The following is a 15183-nucleotide window of genomic DNA, read 5'->3' as shown; positions in this document are numbered from 1 at the left end:
TAGAGTTATTTACTTCCCAGCTGGAATGTTTAATGTTACAGATACAGTGAGAGAAATAAACTGCAACTGGAGAGTGATATGAATAAATCAGATTCTCATCTCTTCCTCTATAGAACATTATGTGTAACCAAGAGTTACCAATAAAACTTAAAATCATGTTATTTATAATTGATCTTCAAACATCATATATTTTAGGTTCTTACATAAAATACCTGTTCGATCCTTTGAAAGTTTTATATTTGAGGGACAAGCCCTATTTGAGCAAAGACTGAACAGCATCACAATCTCTTAAAAGCTCTTAGTTGCATTTCCAGAGTAGCTTGGAAAGAGATTGGCTGTGTATTGTGAAGGGAGAGAAATGATATATGCAGACAGTGATTGGAGAACTGAGAAAGCTGGGCGAAGGCTGTCTGAAAAAGAGCTAAAGTCCAGCGGAGAAAAAAGCTCCCTGGTTAGCAACAGCGGAAAAAACTGGAACAGAAGCAATTCGGGAAAAAAAATAGGAAAAACCAGCCAGAGATAAATAAAGGAAGCACTGAGCAGATTGAGTCTTCAGAAAGCTAGTGATAGTAGCAGGGATGAAGGCAAGTGTCAGTACTCTAACACAGTAGAAGAAACAGGCTTCTAGGTATCAATTAGAGAAAGTGGATTAGTCGCTTCAGTATCTAAATGTCAGAGCACTGATCAGTGGAGAAAGGTGTCTTAATAGCCAGGCTAATGAGCTGATTAAGAACTTATTTGACTGCCTGATTGAAAGGGTGTTGGTCGTATTGACAGGCATCCCGACTTTGTGCACATGGATTCTAAGGAAGGCTAGTGTGAAGTATCAGCCATATGATCCCGCAGCCGGCAGAGGAATCCTACTCCGTTGGGCTCCTGAGCAAGGCCGTTAACCCCAACTGCTCCAGGGGCGCTGTACAATGGCAGACTCTGCGCTCTGACCCCAGGCTCTCTCCCTATCTGTGTCTGTGTCTCATGGAGAACAAGCTGGGGTATGCGAAAAGATAATTCCTAATGCAAGAAATTGTAAAGGGTTAATAAAGTAATGTTATATATATGATACAACATTCATGTTAATTTTACAGGTCAGGTAAATTCCAGGATGTAACAGCTGTATTTTTAACTACTAATGAATGATATAAGCAGTTGTACAATTAAAAAAACAAGAACAACAGCAACAGAAAAAAAAACTAGACACTGTGTTTGCTATATAGAAGCTCCTTATCATAGTGTTTTTATTTTTATATTAATAGATATTAAAATAAATGGAGAGTTCATTGTTTCAGGTCCTGTGCAAAGAGGAAAAAACAATTCTAAAGACATTAAAAACCGAAGAAGTAAAAGGGGAACATACCTAATGGGGCATATTAAATCAAGTGGAAACTGAAAAGTGAGTTTATACTAATGCATTTCCATTAGTGAAATATCTTTTATGACCCCATTCACACATACAATTACAGTATTATTAATGCCATAAACCATTTCTAGTCTAATAATGAACTTCTCTCTCAATCATGTGAAAGAGAAAAACATCAAAAAGTGCAACAAAAATATGTATATTTATATTTAGTAACATAAATGATTATCAATGAGCAGTGATTTTCACCTAAAAGTAGGGAGTGCAGATTGCAAAAAAGTAGCAGGATACAGTAATATGGCTCTTTAAACAAAAGTCAAGAACTGTACCATCCTGTGACAGACCATATTCATCCTCAGTGCAGGAGTACTGTATGTAACAACAAACCATACATTTCCAACAGCTTCTCTAGACTGCAAGCCAAATGCATTAACCACCAAACACTGTGGGTCCTTTGTATATCAAACATTACAATAATTACACCCCTTTGAGAATGTGATTCTAACCCCTTTACCAATCATCTAATTAATAACCTAGGGCATCTATAAATAACACCCTTTTAACAGCCTCTAGTGGCTGGACAATTGTTAGATAGTCCCCTCAAAGACTGGACTGCCACATATTTTTTCACTTTTTATTTGTTCACTTGTCATATGTAGATCAATTTGTAGGTTTCATTGTAGCTGACCCAGCTCACATAAAGGAAGTAAAATAAAGTTAATTACACTGGCTCAATATGCCTTATTTTTTCACAATTTGTCTCCGTATAATTAGGTGACTTGGTAGATTTCCATTGGAAGGTTTCAGACGCCAAGCCCTTTCAGACATCAGGTTTGAAGGTATTCTTTCAAATCCTTAATTTAATCTCTTGGTATGTTTAAAAATTTCTTAGAACTTCAATTGTGAATGTCATACTACTGCATGTATCCTTTCCATGCCTTTAATTAAGCAAATCACACATTAATTCGCCCTTATTCACTGACTGTCCAAGTCATCTATTTTCCTCTATTCAGACAAGTTATTCTTTACTTTGTTTTGGATTACTAACAAGGACAGCAGTTTGTCTTCTAAATCCAACCTACTGTATATCTGCATTCAGCTTCTGTACCAGCTGTATTAATGTTGTTCTGGATCTGTGTCATTGTTTCTTGTAGAGAATGTGGACTTTTGGTCCAGGACATTTTGTTTCTGAAAGAGATTGCTCATGTTTTTGTCACCACCTTGTCATGGGCTAGGTAGTGACAACTATGGACACAGTATAGCAGAAACAATAACTGATATTTTATTGTAATGTAAACTATACTTGAATGTCATCAAAGATCACATTTTCCTTATATCACCATCAATATTGTGGGTATATATCCAGATCTGTCCAAATGTATGACAGAATTAGCTATCCTTTTTCTGATATATTAAATAAGTCCAAACATTTTGACAGTAAATGTAATTTACTTGTGATTCTTCTAGATTTTTTATATAATGCACCCCTATATGGTTTAAAAACGATATAAACTTTTATTAAAAAAAGCTTTTTTAAACCTCAGGATGTACAGTAGTCTAATATGGTCTATCATGAAAAAGAAAATGTAACCAACAGAGGAAGGGACATACCCACTCAGGGATTGCTGGCAGAGTTCATCCACATAACCCTGACTTTGTCATTCTCCAAGTTTAAGGTACACACTACAATAGTATTTTCATATATTTCTTAAATGAAAATAAAGTCTTGGTCAGCATGATGTAACAGGGATTAGTGCTGCTTTACAGCTTATCTTTTGTGGGTATAATGTGTTTCATATAACATGAAATTCACCAGTTAAATGAAACTATAGGCATAATGGTTCATGGCTACATAAAGACCATATAAGGCATTAATTTGTTTTACTCATGCTCTGAAAGATGGCATCTGCTATCAGACAATACAATATACTTTTAAGTTTTATTACTTAATTTCAATAAATACTGAATTTTATTCTAAAAAAATATCACATGACTACATCTTTATGGGCAATCATGTTTACAATTAATTAAAGTAGGAAGTAGACCAGAATGGCTCTCTACATTGTGCATTAGCTGTACACAGACTGATGTTTAGAAAGCCAAAACACACTATGTAATCTAATAACACTGAAAATAGTATTTTGAAAGCCTCTGAGATCCTTATAATAAAATACATTAATCTTATGTAAAAGTTTCACTGTAAAAATCACATGCAGAAAATAAAATCTACACCCCTTTGAGGTTTTGTTGCAAGATTAGATTATAGATCTATGTCATGAATTATATTTTATTGAATTCATAGTAGCGCAGTGAAAGAAATTGTAGATGCCACACTGTCTTGTAAAAATATTCAGACTATTGCACATTTTTCATGTTTTATTGATATAAGGCTTGCAGTCATGTCACCTTGAAGTATAAATTAATGTGTTATATACACAAGCTACTTCAAACATTCAAACATACTATTATAAAATATTAATATAAATAATATAAAAAACATAAATAGATCATGAATATGTAATAAAATGGAAAAGACGTGATTCCATATGTATTCAAACCCTTTAATGTGCAAACCTAAATTAACGTAGGAGCAAAAAATCTCCGTCTTGACCCAAACAATTAGTTTAGTAGCCTTTATTTACTGCATGTACAATAATAGCAATTCACGTGATTTGACAATAAATACACCCATCTCTATAAGTTTCTTCAATCAGATAGTGAATACAACCAAGATTCTGAGCTTTTTAAACAACTATATAAAGGCACAGATCAGCAGAAAGGATATAACAACCTTTCAACATACAAACCTTAATATTTTATCTGGTGAAACATAACATTAAGAAGTGGAAGGCACCAGACACTGCCTGGGTTGGGCTGTCGCTCCAACTACCTACAGTACAATACATGCTATGATCTATGTGTATATTAGTCCTGATGTAATTAACATCTTTTTAATTCCTGAGTGAACTATCAGATTGCTATTATTGGCTTGCTATTCATGATTTGGTATTATATTTATAAATGTTATACTGTATTTGCACATCCAAGTGGAGTTAGCTACAGTACTGCTTGTTATTCTGTCCAGTTGAATCCTTCTCATTCTAATTGGTAAGTAATTCAAAACCCTGATATCACAATACTAAACTGTAAAATTGTGCCATTCATCAGCAAGAAGGTTTTGGTAACCACTCACTTGTAATAAAAATAAATAAATTAAATAATTTGAAGAAGCAAATTAATAAAAATGAAAAACCTATAACTATAAACCTAACTATAAAAACCTGTAAAATATAACCTGTAACAATACTTTTACCATACTTTGTTAAGTAACAGTGTAGTAAAACCTACATTATTAGTGGTGATTATACATAATGACTGTTATCCCAGACTGAGCATACAAGTCTTATACTGTATTTCACAATTAGGTTTTATTAGAGTGCATGCATCTAAACATCTGGACCAGTCAGTATGTCACCCATAGAACAAAGTCCAATGAAACACACATGACTATGGGAAGAAGAAGAGAACAGCCATTTGCTCATCATGTATCATATGAGAGAAAGTTCTTCAGTATTAGGTCTGTAGAAAACAGATTGTGCCTGGTTTGCTTTCATATTATGGAGCCTTTCACTTTACATATGCCCTCAATCATTCCTTCTCTATGTACAGTACAGGTCCTCTATGTGCCCAGTTCTCAGACGGTACAAAGGAACATGTTCACATTATCATCCGTCCGTCAGATGAGGCAGAGCTTTGTTTACTTAGTGTTCAACTAAGTCCTGAACTTGCTGATGAATTACCCTGCCATCTTGATCCAATCTTTACTCACTATCTAGTGGATTGTCTCCTGTTCGTTTTTTCTGCTGGTTTATTCAATGTCCCTACCTTTCCAGTCATCTGTAAAATTCTTCATTCAGATACTTCCAATCCCAGCTTCTTACTCATGGCTGATACCTCTCAGAACGTTCCTCTAAGAGCATTAACTGCCTGTGTCCCAACTTGTATTTTGCTACCTTTGCTAACATTGATCACACCATTTCTCTCATTAAGACAGCAGGATCAGGTGCCTGGCTTTCCAAAGCCAACATCTTAAGCAACTTCAAAACCATGTGCCTTTAATCAAATCTTTAGCATATCTTCAGTATATAGTGGCAGGGTAAATTTTACATTTCAGTTCACTTAACCAGCAGCCCAAACATTTTCAACATCTCATCTGAGCCCTTTGTTGGATTCTGCCGAATAATTAGAAGCTTTCCTTTCTTCTTCATCTCCTTGATGATTTCCCAACAATAGATTTTCCTAAATCACCCCCTGCCAGTGCCTTGCCCACCCTGATCTCTGTTTTTCCAAAACTTGATCTTGCTAAGGAAAAGACTGTTGGGGCCTCTACAAGCTTAGATTTCTCCTGGGAATCCTTCTCAGCTTTGAAGAGTTTCCTGCCTCCTTGTCTTGCAACAAGCTTCATTTGTATCTCTCCACCTACTTGTCAGCTGTTGTACTAAAATAGGTCTATTGTCCTTTGTGGGACACCTCAACTATGCCAACTATTTTTAATATTTGTTACATACAACTTTTACTCCCTGCATCAGTCCTTGTGAATTCACTTTCAATTCCAGGACATTATAACACCATCTGGATTTTACTCTGAACACGTTTGTGGCTATTCATTGCAAATAGGTGCAGTCACAATACATTCCTAATTATCTAATCAATTTACACAATGTTTTTTAGAGGTATACCACACATGCATCAAACCCAATACTGATATCCTCAAAAGTATTTTTTAAGTACCTAACAGCCTAGCAAAAGCCTTAGGCTAGGTCCTGGTGTTTTATTTTTTAAATTCTGCATTGGTGTTTGGGGTCCTGCTTGTCTGAGGCTAACCAAAACTGACGTTATGCCAAAACTCTTTATTCCTACAATAAACTTTTGAATAGATATAAAACATTTCTGATTGGTTGTTATTTCTTGTGAAGATGAGTTTGTAAAGCTTTTCACAAGAGAAAGTGATTTGCACCTCATTGTAGAGGTACACATTTGCACACGTCCTAAAGCTTTGGTAAGTACAATATGCATGACTTGAGTAGCAAAATATCTTGCTCTCTGCTGAGATAAAGAAAGTCTATATGGTGAAGTTTCTCACTTTCACATGAATCCACTGAATGACTACATCTAAACTGAAAATTAGCCTTACTTTTTTGATGTACTATAGAAAATTGGCCTTGTATAAATAAAGTATACCATATATCAGTATTTACTAAACTTAACGAAAGATCTTAAGCTCCTCCCCTTCCTTTGGACAGTATTATATACAAGATGATTATACAAGATGATTTCTGAGGCCAAAATCTCTGCTAACTATACTTAAATTTACAGTATATTGCTGGGGTAAGGAATGTAAAGGATATTTTCTGATTTAAATGATTGCATACAAAAGTGTTTAATATAGTGCATATTCAGCATGTTTTGTGGTCAACCCCTTTTCATGTTCATATAGCTTATAAAGCGAATGTAATTGTATTTCGTTATCTTTGTTTGGATAGATGAGTCGCAGGGTTAGATCCACATGATCCAGACTTGGCCTGGAATCAAGCCTGCAGCACATAGTGAAGGATTTTATGTCCTGCCAACTTACTGAGTCTTTCGGCATCCTGCTATTTTTACACCTGCCTCCAGCAGTTGAAAGCAGCAGAACAGAAGGTATATTCCTTCGTTCCTTAATTTGTTTTCATCACAGACATTACGGTGCTAGATACTACATCTCATTACACAACAAAACATCTAAAAAAAAGGTTGGTGATTAATTCTATTGGGACACTGTAGATGGCTCATGAGAGTGATATAGATGTGGCTATTGTGCATTAAGCAATTTGTCACACACATAACAGAGGGAATCAGTTTATAAGATGTAAAAAAGAGACGACAGCAATTTATTGACTATTTTGGACTCTTTATCACTAATTTACAAATCCACGTTTCTTTGTCTGTTTTTAAAATGATGTTTTTCTATCTTTTTTATAAGGATGAATTAATTTTGAAAGCTTATGTAATGCAATTTAAAAAAAAATGAAAATGGGGCATATTGCTTGACTGAAGTATTTCTATGACAAATGCATGGGAAATATTACAATATATTCTGCAAAATAGTAGAATAATAAGCTAAAAAGCAATTAAAGAAAATATCATTTTGCATATGATTAGATGAAAACAGATTATGCACTATTATTATTGAAGTAATACAGTACATTACAGGTATAATGTGGCATATTAAAAGACTAGTATTAATATTAATCCTTTAAAATCGCAAAAAAATGCATAGAAACAACCCTCATAACATCCAGCATGTTCTTAGAGAAAGAACGATTAGAATATATTCAAATGTTTCACGAACAACAGACTCTGGATTACCTGCAAATGTGTGTTTACCATATCCAGAATGCACTGATCTGGTGAGGGATAAGATTTCCAGCTTCGTAAAAGTAACTTGCTGTTGTACGTTTCTGGTAGATCTTGGCCTAGAAGAGACAAAGTTTAAATTAAAATGTTTTGTTTATTTTCTCAGCTCTACATAAAGGTGTTTTGTTCTGCATAACATAATAAATATTATAAATGAGATGAAGGAATTCAGCTAATTTAGCATTGTTTTTTAACTTGTCAAAATAAGGGTAGAATATAATATATTTAAAAATTCCTGATATCTGATATAATTGTAAGCAGGGTACACCTGCTTCATTATGCAAACTTTAAAAGACATATGCAACTGTTTCTGTGCCACTACACTACATACACTTTATTACATACATCAGAGAATCCACTCTTGGAGTCTAAAATGTTATCATGAGCTAGATTGCTGAAAGAGGTGGGTTCAAAGCTGCCGTAAAATTACCTGGAGAAGGTTCTATTTCCACCTGCTGAGCTGGATCATAACGGTGCAAGAAGCCAGACTCTTCAAGGGACTTAGAAATGTCTGGCTCTCCATGGATTGGCTGTGCCACACCAAGTGAAGAATCTGGCTTTATTCCAGTAGCTGGTGCCTCTGGAGTCCACTGTTAGAAAGTTAGAATTCAAAATGTAGATGACAAGATAAAATACAAATATAAAAACATAAGGAAACAAATATGGAACTGGAAACATGTACAAATATTTACTCAGGGTGTTAAACATTTATAGTACTCAGTCTTTATTTTAAACACTGATCATTTATTCATGAAGACACATTTTCAGGAATTGGTCAATAAGTCCTGTCAGAATGGGGATAGGAGTTTCTCTTTGTCCTTCTAAGGTCTCTAGCAAACTAACATCTGCATGAATACATTACTGCAATGAAAAATGTTTTGAGTGGTATAAAAAGAATACAAACCAATTGTTAAAAACTTCATATTTTCAATTCCCATTCCCCTTCTCCAAAAAGTACATAAAAAGTTCATTATTCAGTGACACTTTCTAAATACTGTACTTTATGTACACCCCAGCTTTTTTTCTAAATATAGAGAAATCCTTTAATATTCAGATAGACATTGTAGCCTCCTCCACACAATGCACAAGCTTAGACCTGCACAAAAGGAAAGAGGAAATCTTATTCTTAAAAATGTTAAACTAAAAACCAAAATTCAGTTATCCTGATGTCTGAGACATACTGTATCAATGACAGCATAAGCATCAGAGGAACAGAAATAACAGTCACACTTAATCAATGTAATATGCTTTGTGGATGAGCATCTTCTGACATATATATAATCACACAAGTTTAAATTAAAGAGTAGTTAAACATTTACACAAGGGTAACAAAAAGTAGAAACATCATGTATACAAAAGCAGTAGAAAAAACAGAACTAAATATAGGTTTATAGTAAATAATGCTTGTATTTATCCTGTGCTTTTACAATTACTATAGTATAAACCAACCTCAGGTGCTACGCGGAGGTGAGTGAAGGCAGGGAATTCTCTGGTAGAACTAACTTTATCACAGCACACTAGACATTGAAATGTTGTTTCCTTAGACATACACCTATAACCTTAACCTTGTAGTGGGTTTTAAGCCTGGAGGCCTCTGAGTTGGAAACTTTTGTTTAATTTCAAAACCTCTGCATGTGTTCTGGATGTCTGTAGAGGAAAGTATTTATTATTTTAAAAAATGTTATTGTGCCTTATGGTGGACTGTTGTATTTAATGTAAGGTGATTGTGATTGTTAAATTAGGTCTGCCTAGTCATGGAGAACTATGGTATTAATGATATCTATGCATGAAGCTTTCACTTTAATCAGAAAACGTAAAACACATTAACAAACATGTTTTTAATATACAGGTACCATATATAAATATTTTCAGGAGGGCTTATCATGTGTTCTTATTTAAATATTTAACACCTGAAGGACTGCAAAAACTAATTACATTTTTACATTACGTATGAATAAGAAATTTTCATATTCCTACATATGAATAAGAAATATTAGAATACTGAATGCAGTATTAATTATTAAACATTTCAACAGCAAGTATGAAGACAAATCAAAAAAGGCTTATCAAAGTACAATGATGCCTATGCTTAAGCCAGACCCAATTTTAAAAAAATGTTTTTAATGTATTTATCTTGTTTTCATTTATTAATTCACAAATTGCACCTACATAAACATGTCTGGCAAACCTACTGTATACTACAACTTTAGAATATACAGTATCTTTTTGTTGTGAAAGAATACAACTACTATATACCAAAACTCTAGTTATGTCAATCACTTCTAGTCAACCGCTTAACCACCAATAAGTCACTGAAGAAGCAACTGATATACTGTATTGAGCAAACTGATAAACACAGGATGTACTATAAAAATTCTATCTGTTTATTAAATGACACACCTATCCACCCCTCTCATCAGCCAAGGGGTTGGCTCACAGTCTCCCTAAGGATAACTCAGTGCTTGTAGTAGTGGCTTCTATTGCCTTGTGTTTAACTGTATTCAAATCACAATTTGTAAACCAAAATGTTTGAATGTTATCCCTAACAGGGTCATACTAAGTAAAGTGTATCTTAACCTTTATAGCTTTGGGATGAGTACTCAGTCCGTGTTCAATATACCCTATATGCACCTTTGAATTGTTTGCAGCAAAACATGGTTTTGGGATTAAGGGTCACGTTCCTCATCCTGTCATAAATGTTATCTATAAAAACTAGTTTTGAAAAAGACAAAAAAAAATGTCAGTTTTAGGTATTCATATACCCTGTTAATACATAATTCAAATTAGTAGAAACAATGTGACAGAACTTAACCGGTTCTTTTTAATTTCAGAAATTTGGTCTGAAAATACTACAAGGCCTTTTTCACAGACACATATACAGATAATGGGAATTATTTGATTTTTGAATCCTAAGTTGTTTAGGCAGACTGACCTAAAATATTTCTTGCCATTTAAGGTCATATCACTTTCCACTTGAATATAAATCTCGGAAGGCAGAGAGGGACTGATCTGAAATGTACATTTATAATGTGCAAATGATAAGGCTTATTCTAGTTAATATGAAAAAGGGAATTTAATATTGTGTCTGTAGATTTACATTTTACCTTGAAGGGAACTACACACAGCAGTTTGTCATCAGCAAGCAGTGGCTGGCGAGAATACTCCCAGATGAACCAGATATCATGTGTGATCAACTTCCACAGTAAGTCAAACACCTAGAAAACAAATCAAGAACACCCTCAAAGCATAGACTATAGTGTAATTTCCAATGAAACAAGACCATTCTAGCTTTTCAATTAAACATTTTTCTAGTTTCAGATACCACTTTAGCACTTGCACAGAATAATAATAATTACACTTTTATACTGTAGCGCTTACTGAATGCTCCACTCAAAGTGCTCTACAGGTAATGGGGACACCCATCCACCACCACCAATGTGCAGCCCCACCTGGATGATGTGACAGCAGTCATAGTGCACCAGGACACTCACCACACACCAGCTATCAGTGGGGTGGAGAACAGAGTGATGAAGCCAATTCATAGATGGGGATTATTAGGAGGCCATAATTGGTAAAGGCCGATGGGAGATTTGGCCAGGACGCTGGGGTTACAGCCCTACTGTTTTCAAGAAACACCCTGGGATTTTTAATGTCCACGGAGAGTCAGGACCTTGGTTTTACGTCTCAAGGATGGCACCTTTTTACAGTATGGTGTCCCATCACTATACTGGGGCATTAAGACCCACACAGACCACAGAGTGAGTGACATTTGCTGGACCCACTAATACCTCTTCCACCAGCAACCTTAATTCTTAATTTTTTTCCAATAGTACTGACCAGGGTCACACCTGCTTAGCTGGTTTACTGCCAGTTGTGAGTTGCAGGGTGATATGGCTGCTGGAAACATAATCCAGCAGTTTACTTTAATTCATACACAGAAGCAAAAAAACTGTTATTCAAATTGGAAGCTCACAAACTTTTTATATGGACTGTTTTCTCAGTACTTAAGCAATGTAAATATGTAAATTTGTGCTGTATACTTAAGTCCACTACACACATGCTATACAGTAGTTGTACTGTACTTTCATTAGTTAAGCAAGAACTACACTTTATTAATCAATGCTGACTAGAATTTACATCTAAATATTGTTTCTACTGTATAAATACAATAAAAGCATACAATAAAATTAAGATTTATTGGCCTATAATCAAGGGAGCCATTGGCACAGTGATTAGCATTGTTGCCTTGCAGCGCTGGGGACCTTGGTTTAGTTCCTAGCGTGGTATCTGTGTGGAGTTTTCATTTGTATGTTTTCCCCATGTTTCTGTGGGTTTCTTCTGGGTGCTCCAGTTTCCACCCACAGTCCAAAGACATACTGGTAGGTTAATTGATTCCTGGAAAAATTTGTCCCTGTGTGAGTGTGTGCATGTTTGCATCTGTGCATGCCCTGTGATGGACTGGCTTTTCTCATCCATGGTATCCTGTCCTGTGCCCAGTGCTTGCTGGGATAGGCTCCAGCTCCCCCACAATCCTGTATTTGATGAAGTAGTCAGAAAATGAATGAATGGATGGAGTGGTACTACTACCAAAATACTTCTGCCTCTTCTGTACCAATACAAAACTTGTACAAACACTGCCTAAGACTAGATGTTAATTTCTTCCCCACTTAGTCTCATTTAGCACATTAGCCATTTCCTTTTCATTGTCTAGAAGTTCCCCTTGATTTTTTAGGATATGGTACATATCGCTTCATCCTTTACTGTTAATATAATCTGGACCTTTCTAATATGTTTTACCAATGCAATTCACTGTACTCTCTTTTTCTTTAACTGGACCCTGTTGGTGTTAAATAATTTTATTTCTTAAAGTATTTTCTTTTATATTTCTCCTAATCAATTTGTTAAACCATTAAGGATATTATTTTTAAAGTTTCAGCTCTACTCACTCTTGTGATAAATCTTTTTTCTGTACTTCAAACACAGTTGTTTTAAACTGTTTCCATCCTTTCTCTGCCAATTTAATTTTACTTTTCCTTTGTCTCATTCCTTCAAAATTTGCTTTCTTGAAATTTCAAACTTTCGAACCGAACCGGAACTTGATACTACTTCGTCTTGATTGGAATTTAATTGTATATATGGTGCAGTACATTGAGACTTAACTTCAAAGATATGTGAAAACATGAGACTTGCTCCCCAGCCATGTTATCAAAGTTAATAGCCTGTCTTCTGCATGAGTTCACATGAGATTTTCAGATCAATTAGTTATTAGCTACCAAATGTGCTAGATAGACCAACTGGCCTGTCCTAATTTCCATCCTTTCTTGAGCTCTTATGTAAATGGTTACTTTATCAGCAGTAGTTCCTAAACAGAGCTACATTTAAGGGGAAGTAGTTTAAACTGTAGCTTTAACCACAGTAGCTACTGTACATTTTCAAAGCTGATTCTCCAACAAGTCATTATCTTTCTGTTTTTCAAGAATTTTATAGTTTTTGGTTTGAGTGATTTAATGAACTTTCTCATTTCTGTTACATTGGCAGCAGCACATAAAGAGGATATCATACATAATGAAATAGAATTCAATGTATCAAAAGAGTAATCAGATGTGACCACATGACAACATTGATTAATCTCCTCTGTTTAGATTTTATAAAGTTATTTTAGGAGTAATCAATTTCTCCAGTCTCCTTTATACAGTATACTGTATCATTGCCTAAAATATTGTCATAAGTAATCAGATACAAACTTACAAATACAGTACTTCATTGAACAAATGAAATGCTCTTCATCCTACAGTACAAAAATAAATGAATTAAAGAATTACCTGTAAATTGTAGCCTTAATTTTCAGCTTTGTAAATAAAATAGCTTCATTTATTTTTGGCATGTTATGATTTGAAGTCTCAACCAGCTCTATCAAAACATTGTTTAACAGCATAGATTTTTTGGAAGAAAATTATAATAATAATATTATATAATTTAAGATTTAAATGTAACATACAAGCATTCTCAAACATTTAGAGTTTGTATTTCAAGATTAGAAAAACACTGGTTATGAGGGGGAAGCTAGTGAAATTAAAACAAATGTTTTCTTTTTAATTTACATTTTTGTAATCTAGTACAATAGTCCCTCTGTATGTTTTGCAATATGATGTAATTCCTCAGCTAAACAGATTTATGAACAATATTGCATGTGTTTATTTTTGCTGCCTTTGAAGAGTTTTGGATCATCTTGTTTTTGAGCAAGATGTCCCTGGGATTTAACTACAGCGCCCAGGGATATTTTATCTACAGAAATCTATGCTTCATTGAATAGATAAAAAACACTAAATTCCTGCAACAGACACTCAGCATCATTTGCTTTCCAATGGTGATGATAGAGATTAGAAGGATTAATATTGGAATTAATAGTGATATTCTAAAACAGTTAAAATCCTAGCATAATTTATATGCCAATATTTGTTTTGGTGCTGTTAGTTTTGCTTTTTCTATGAATGAATCTCTCATCTGTGCTGGTGTGTAATGCAGCATTTGTTGAGAGCAACCAGGGGTCCCAGCATCCGATTGAACTATAACAGAATATACCGCGCGGTCACTTGCCACCAGCTCCAGTCTCAGCTGCATCGAATATCTATTTTTAACTGAGTAACCATAGAGAGCACAAACTTGTTTTTTTACAATTTGTGGGTATAGAAGGGCAGATCACTTGGGATTGATCTTCTCGACACAACAACCTTGACAGAAAACTCAGGCTGGGCTCAGCCAAGCAAGTCTCATTGCCACTATCCTCTGATCAAGCTAAGGATAAAAAACTCTTTATAAAGCAGGACTGGAGAAACTTTGTTCTGTTTCATCACCTTCACTAGCAAGTAATTTGTGCTTGTGTTGTGGACCGCACACATACTCCTAAGGTCATGGAAAAATAAAAATATGCATTTTTTCCACTCAGGTGTAAATACGCATAATAGGGGTGGGAACTTTGTTTTGTTGCTGTGGGTGGCCAACATTTTTTTTGTGGATGAGAAGAACACTTCAAGAGGGGAGAGTTACCAAACTTCTTTGTTTAGTAGAGCAATGTTTTTCATTACCTAGAGAGAGGGAGCGTAGCATATGGGAAAAAATATTTGAGGGGTTCTGGAAGTGTCCTAGAGAGAAACATCTAAAAGCAACAGGTAAAGGAAAGAGATGCAATGTTTAGGCTGTGGAGTCTTCTTCAGGTGTAGAAGGCTGAAAAGTTGTCTCTTTTCTTTTCAGCACGGAATAAACCTCTATGTGTTCGTTTGCAGCCAACACATGCTGAAGCAGCCCCCTACTTCAACAACGATTTAAGCTGTGCCTCAGTCCCACCGGTGTCCCACTGGCACCAGGTATAA

At 34.9% G+C, this 15183-nt stretch overlaps 1 protein-coding gene across 1 annotated transcript in view; it reads right to left on the bottom strand.

The window, feature by feature from the left end:
- Positions 1-15183, bottom strand: part of LOC107078037 (uncharacterized) — a 102519-nt gene that overhangs the window by 84807 nt on the left and 2529 nt on the right. The window contains exons 4-6 of the mRNA XM_015352753.2: positions 10918-11028; positions 8244-8403; positions 7766-7872 (exon numbers count right to left, since the gene is read on the bottom strand). Coding sequence (XP_015208239.2) covers positions 7766-7872; positions 8244-8403; positions 10918-11028 — 378 coding nt within the window. The remainder of the gene's footprint in view (positions 1-7765; positions 7873-8243; positions 8404-10917; positions 11029-15183) is intronic.

Source organism: Lepisosteus oculatus, chromosome 7 (assembly GCF_040954835.1).
Source record: "Lepisosteus oculatus isolate fLepOcu1 chromosome 7, fLepOcu1.hap2, whole genome shotgun sequence".
Taxonomy (NCBI): Eukaryota; Metazoa; Chordata; class Actinopteri; order Semionotiformes; family Lepisosteidae; genus Lepisosteus; species Lepisosteus oculatus.
This window is presented reverse-complemented; position numbering and strand designations above follow the sequence as displayed.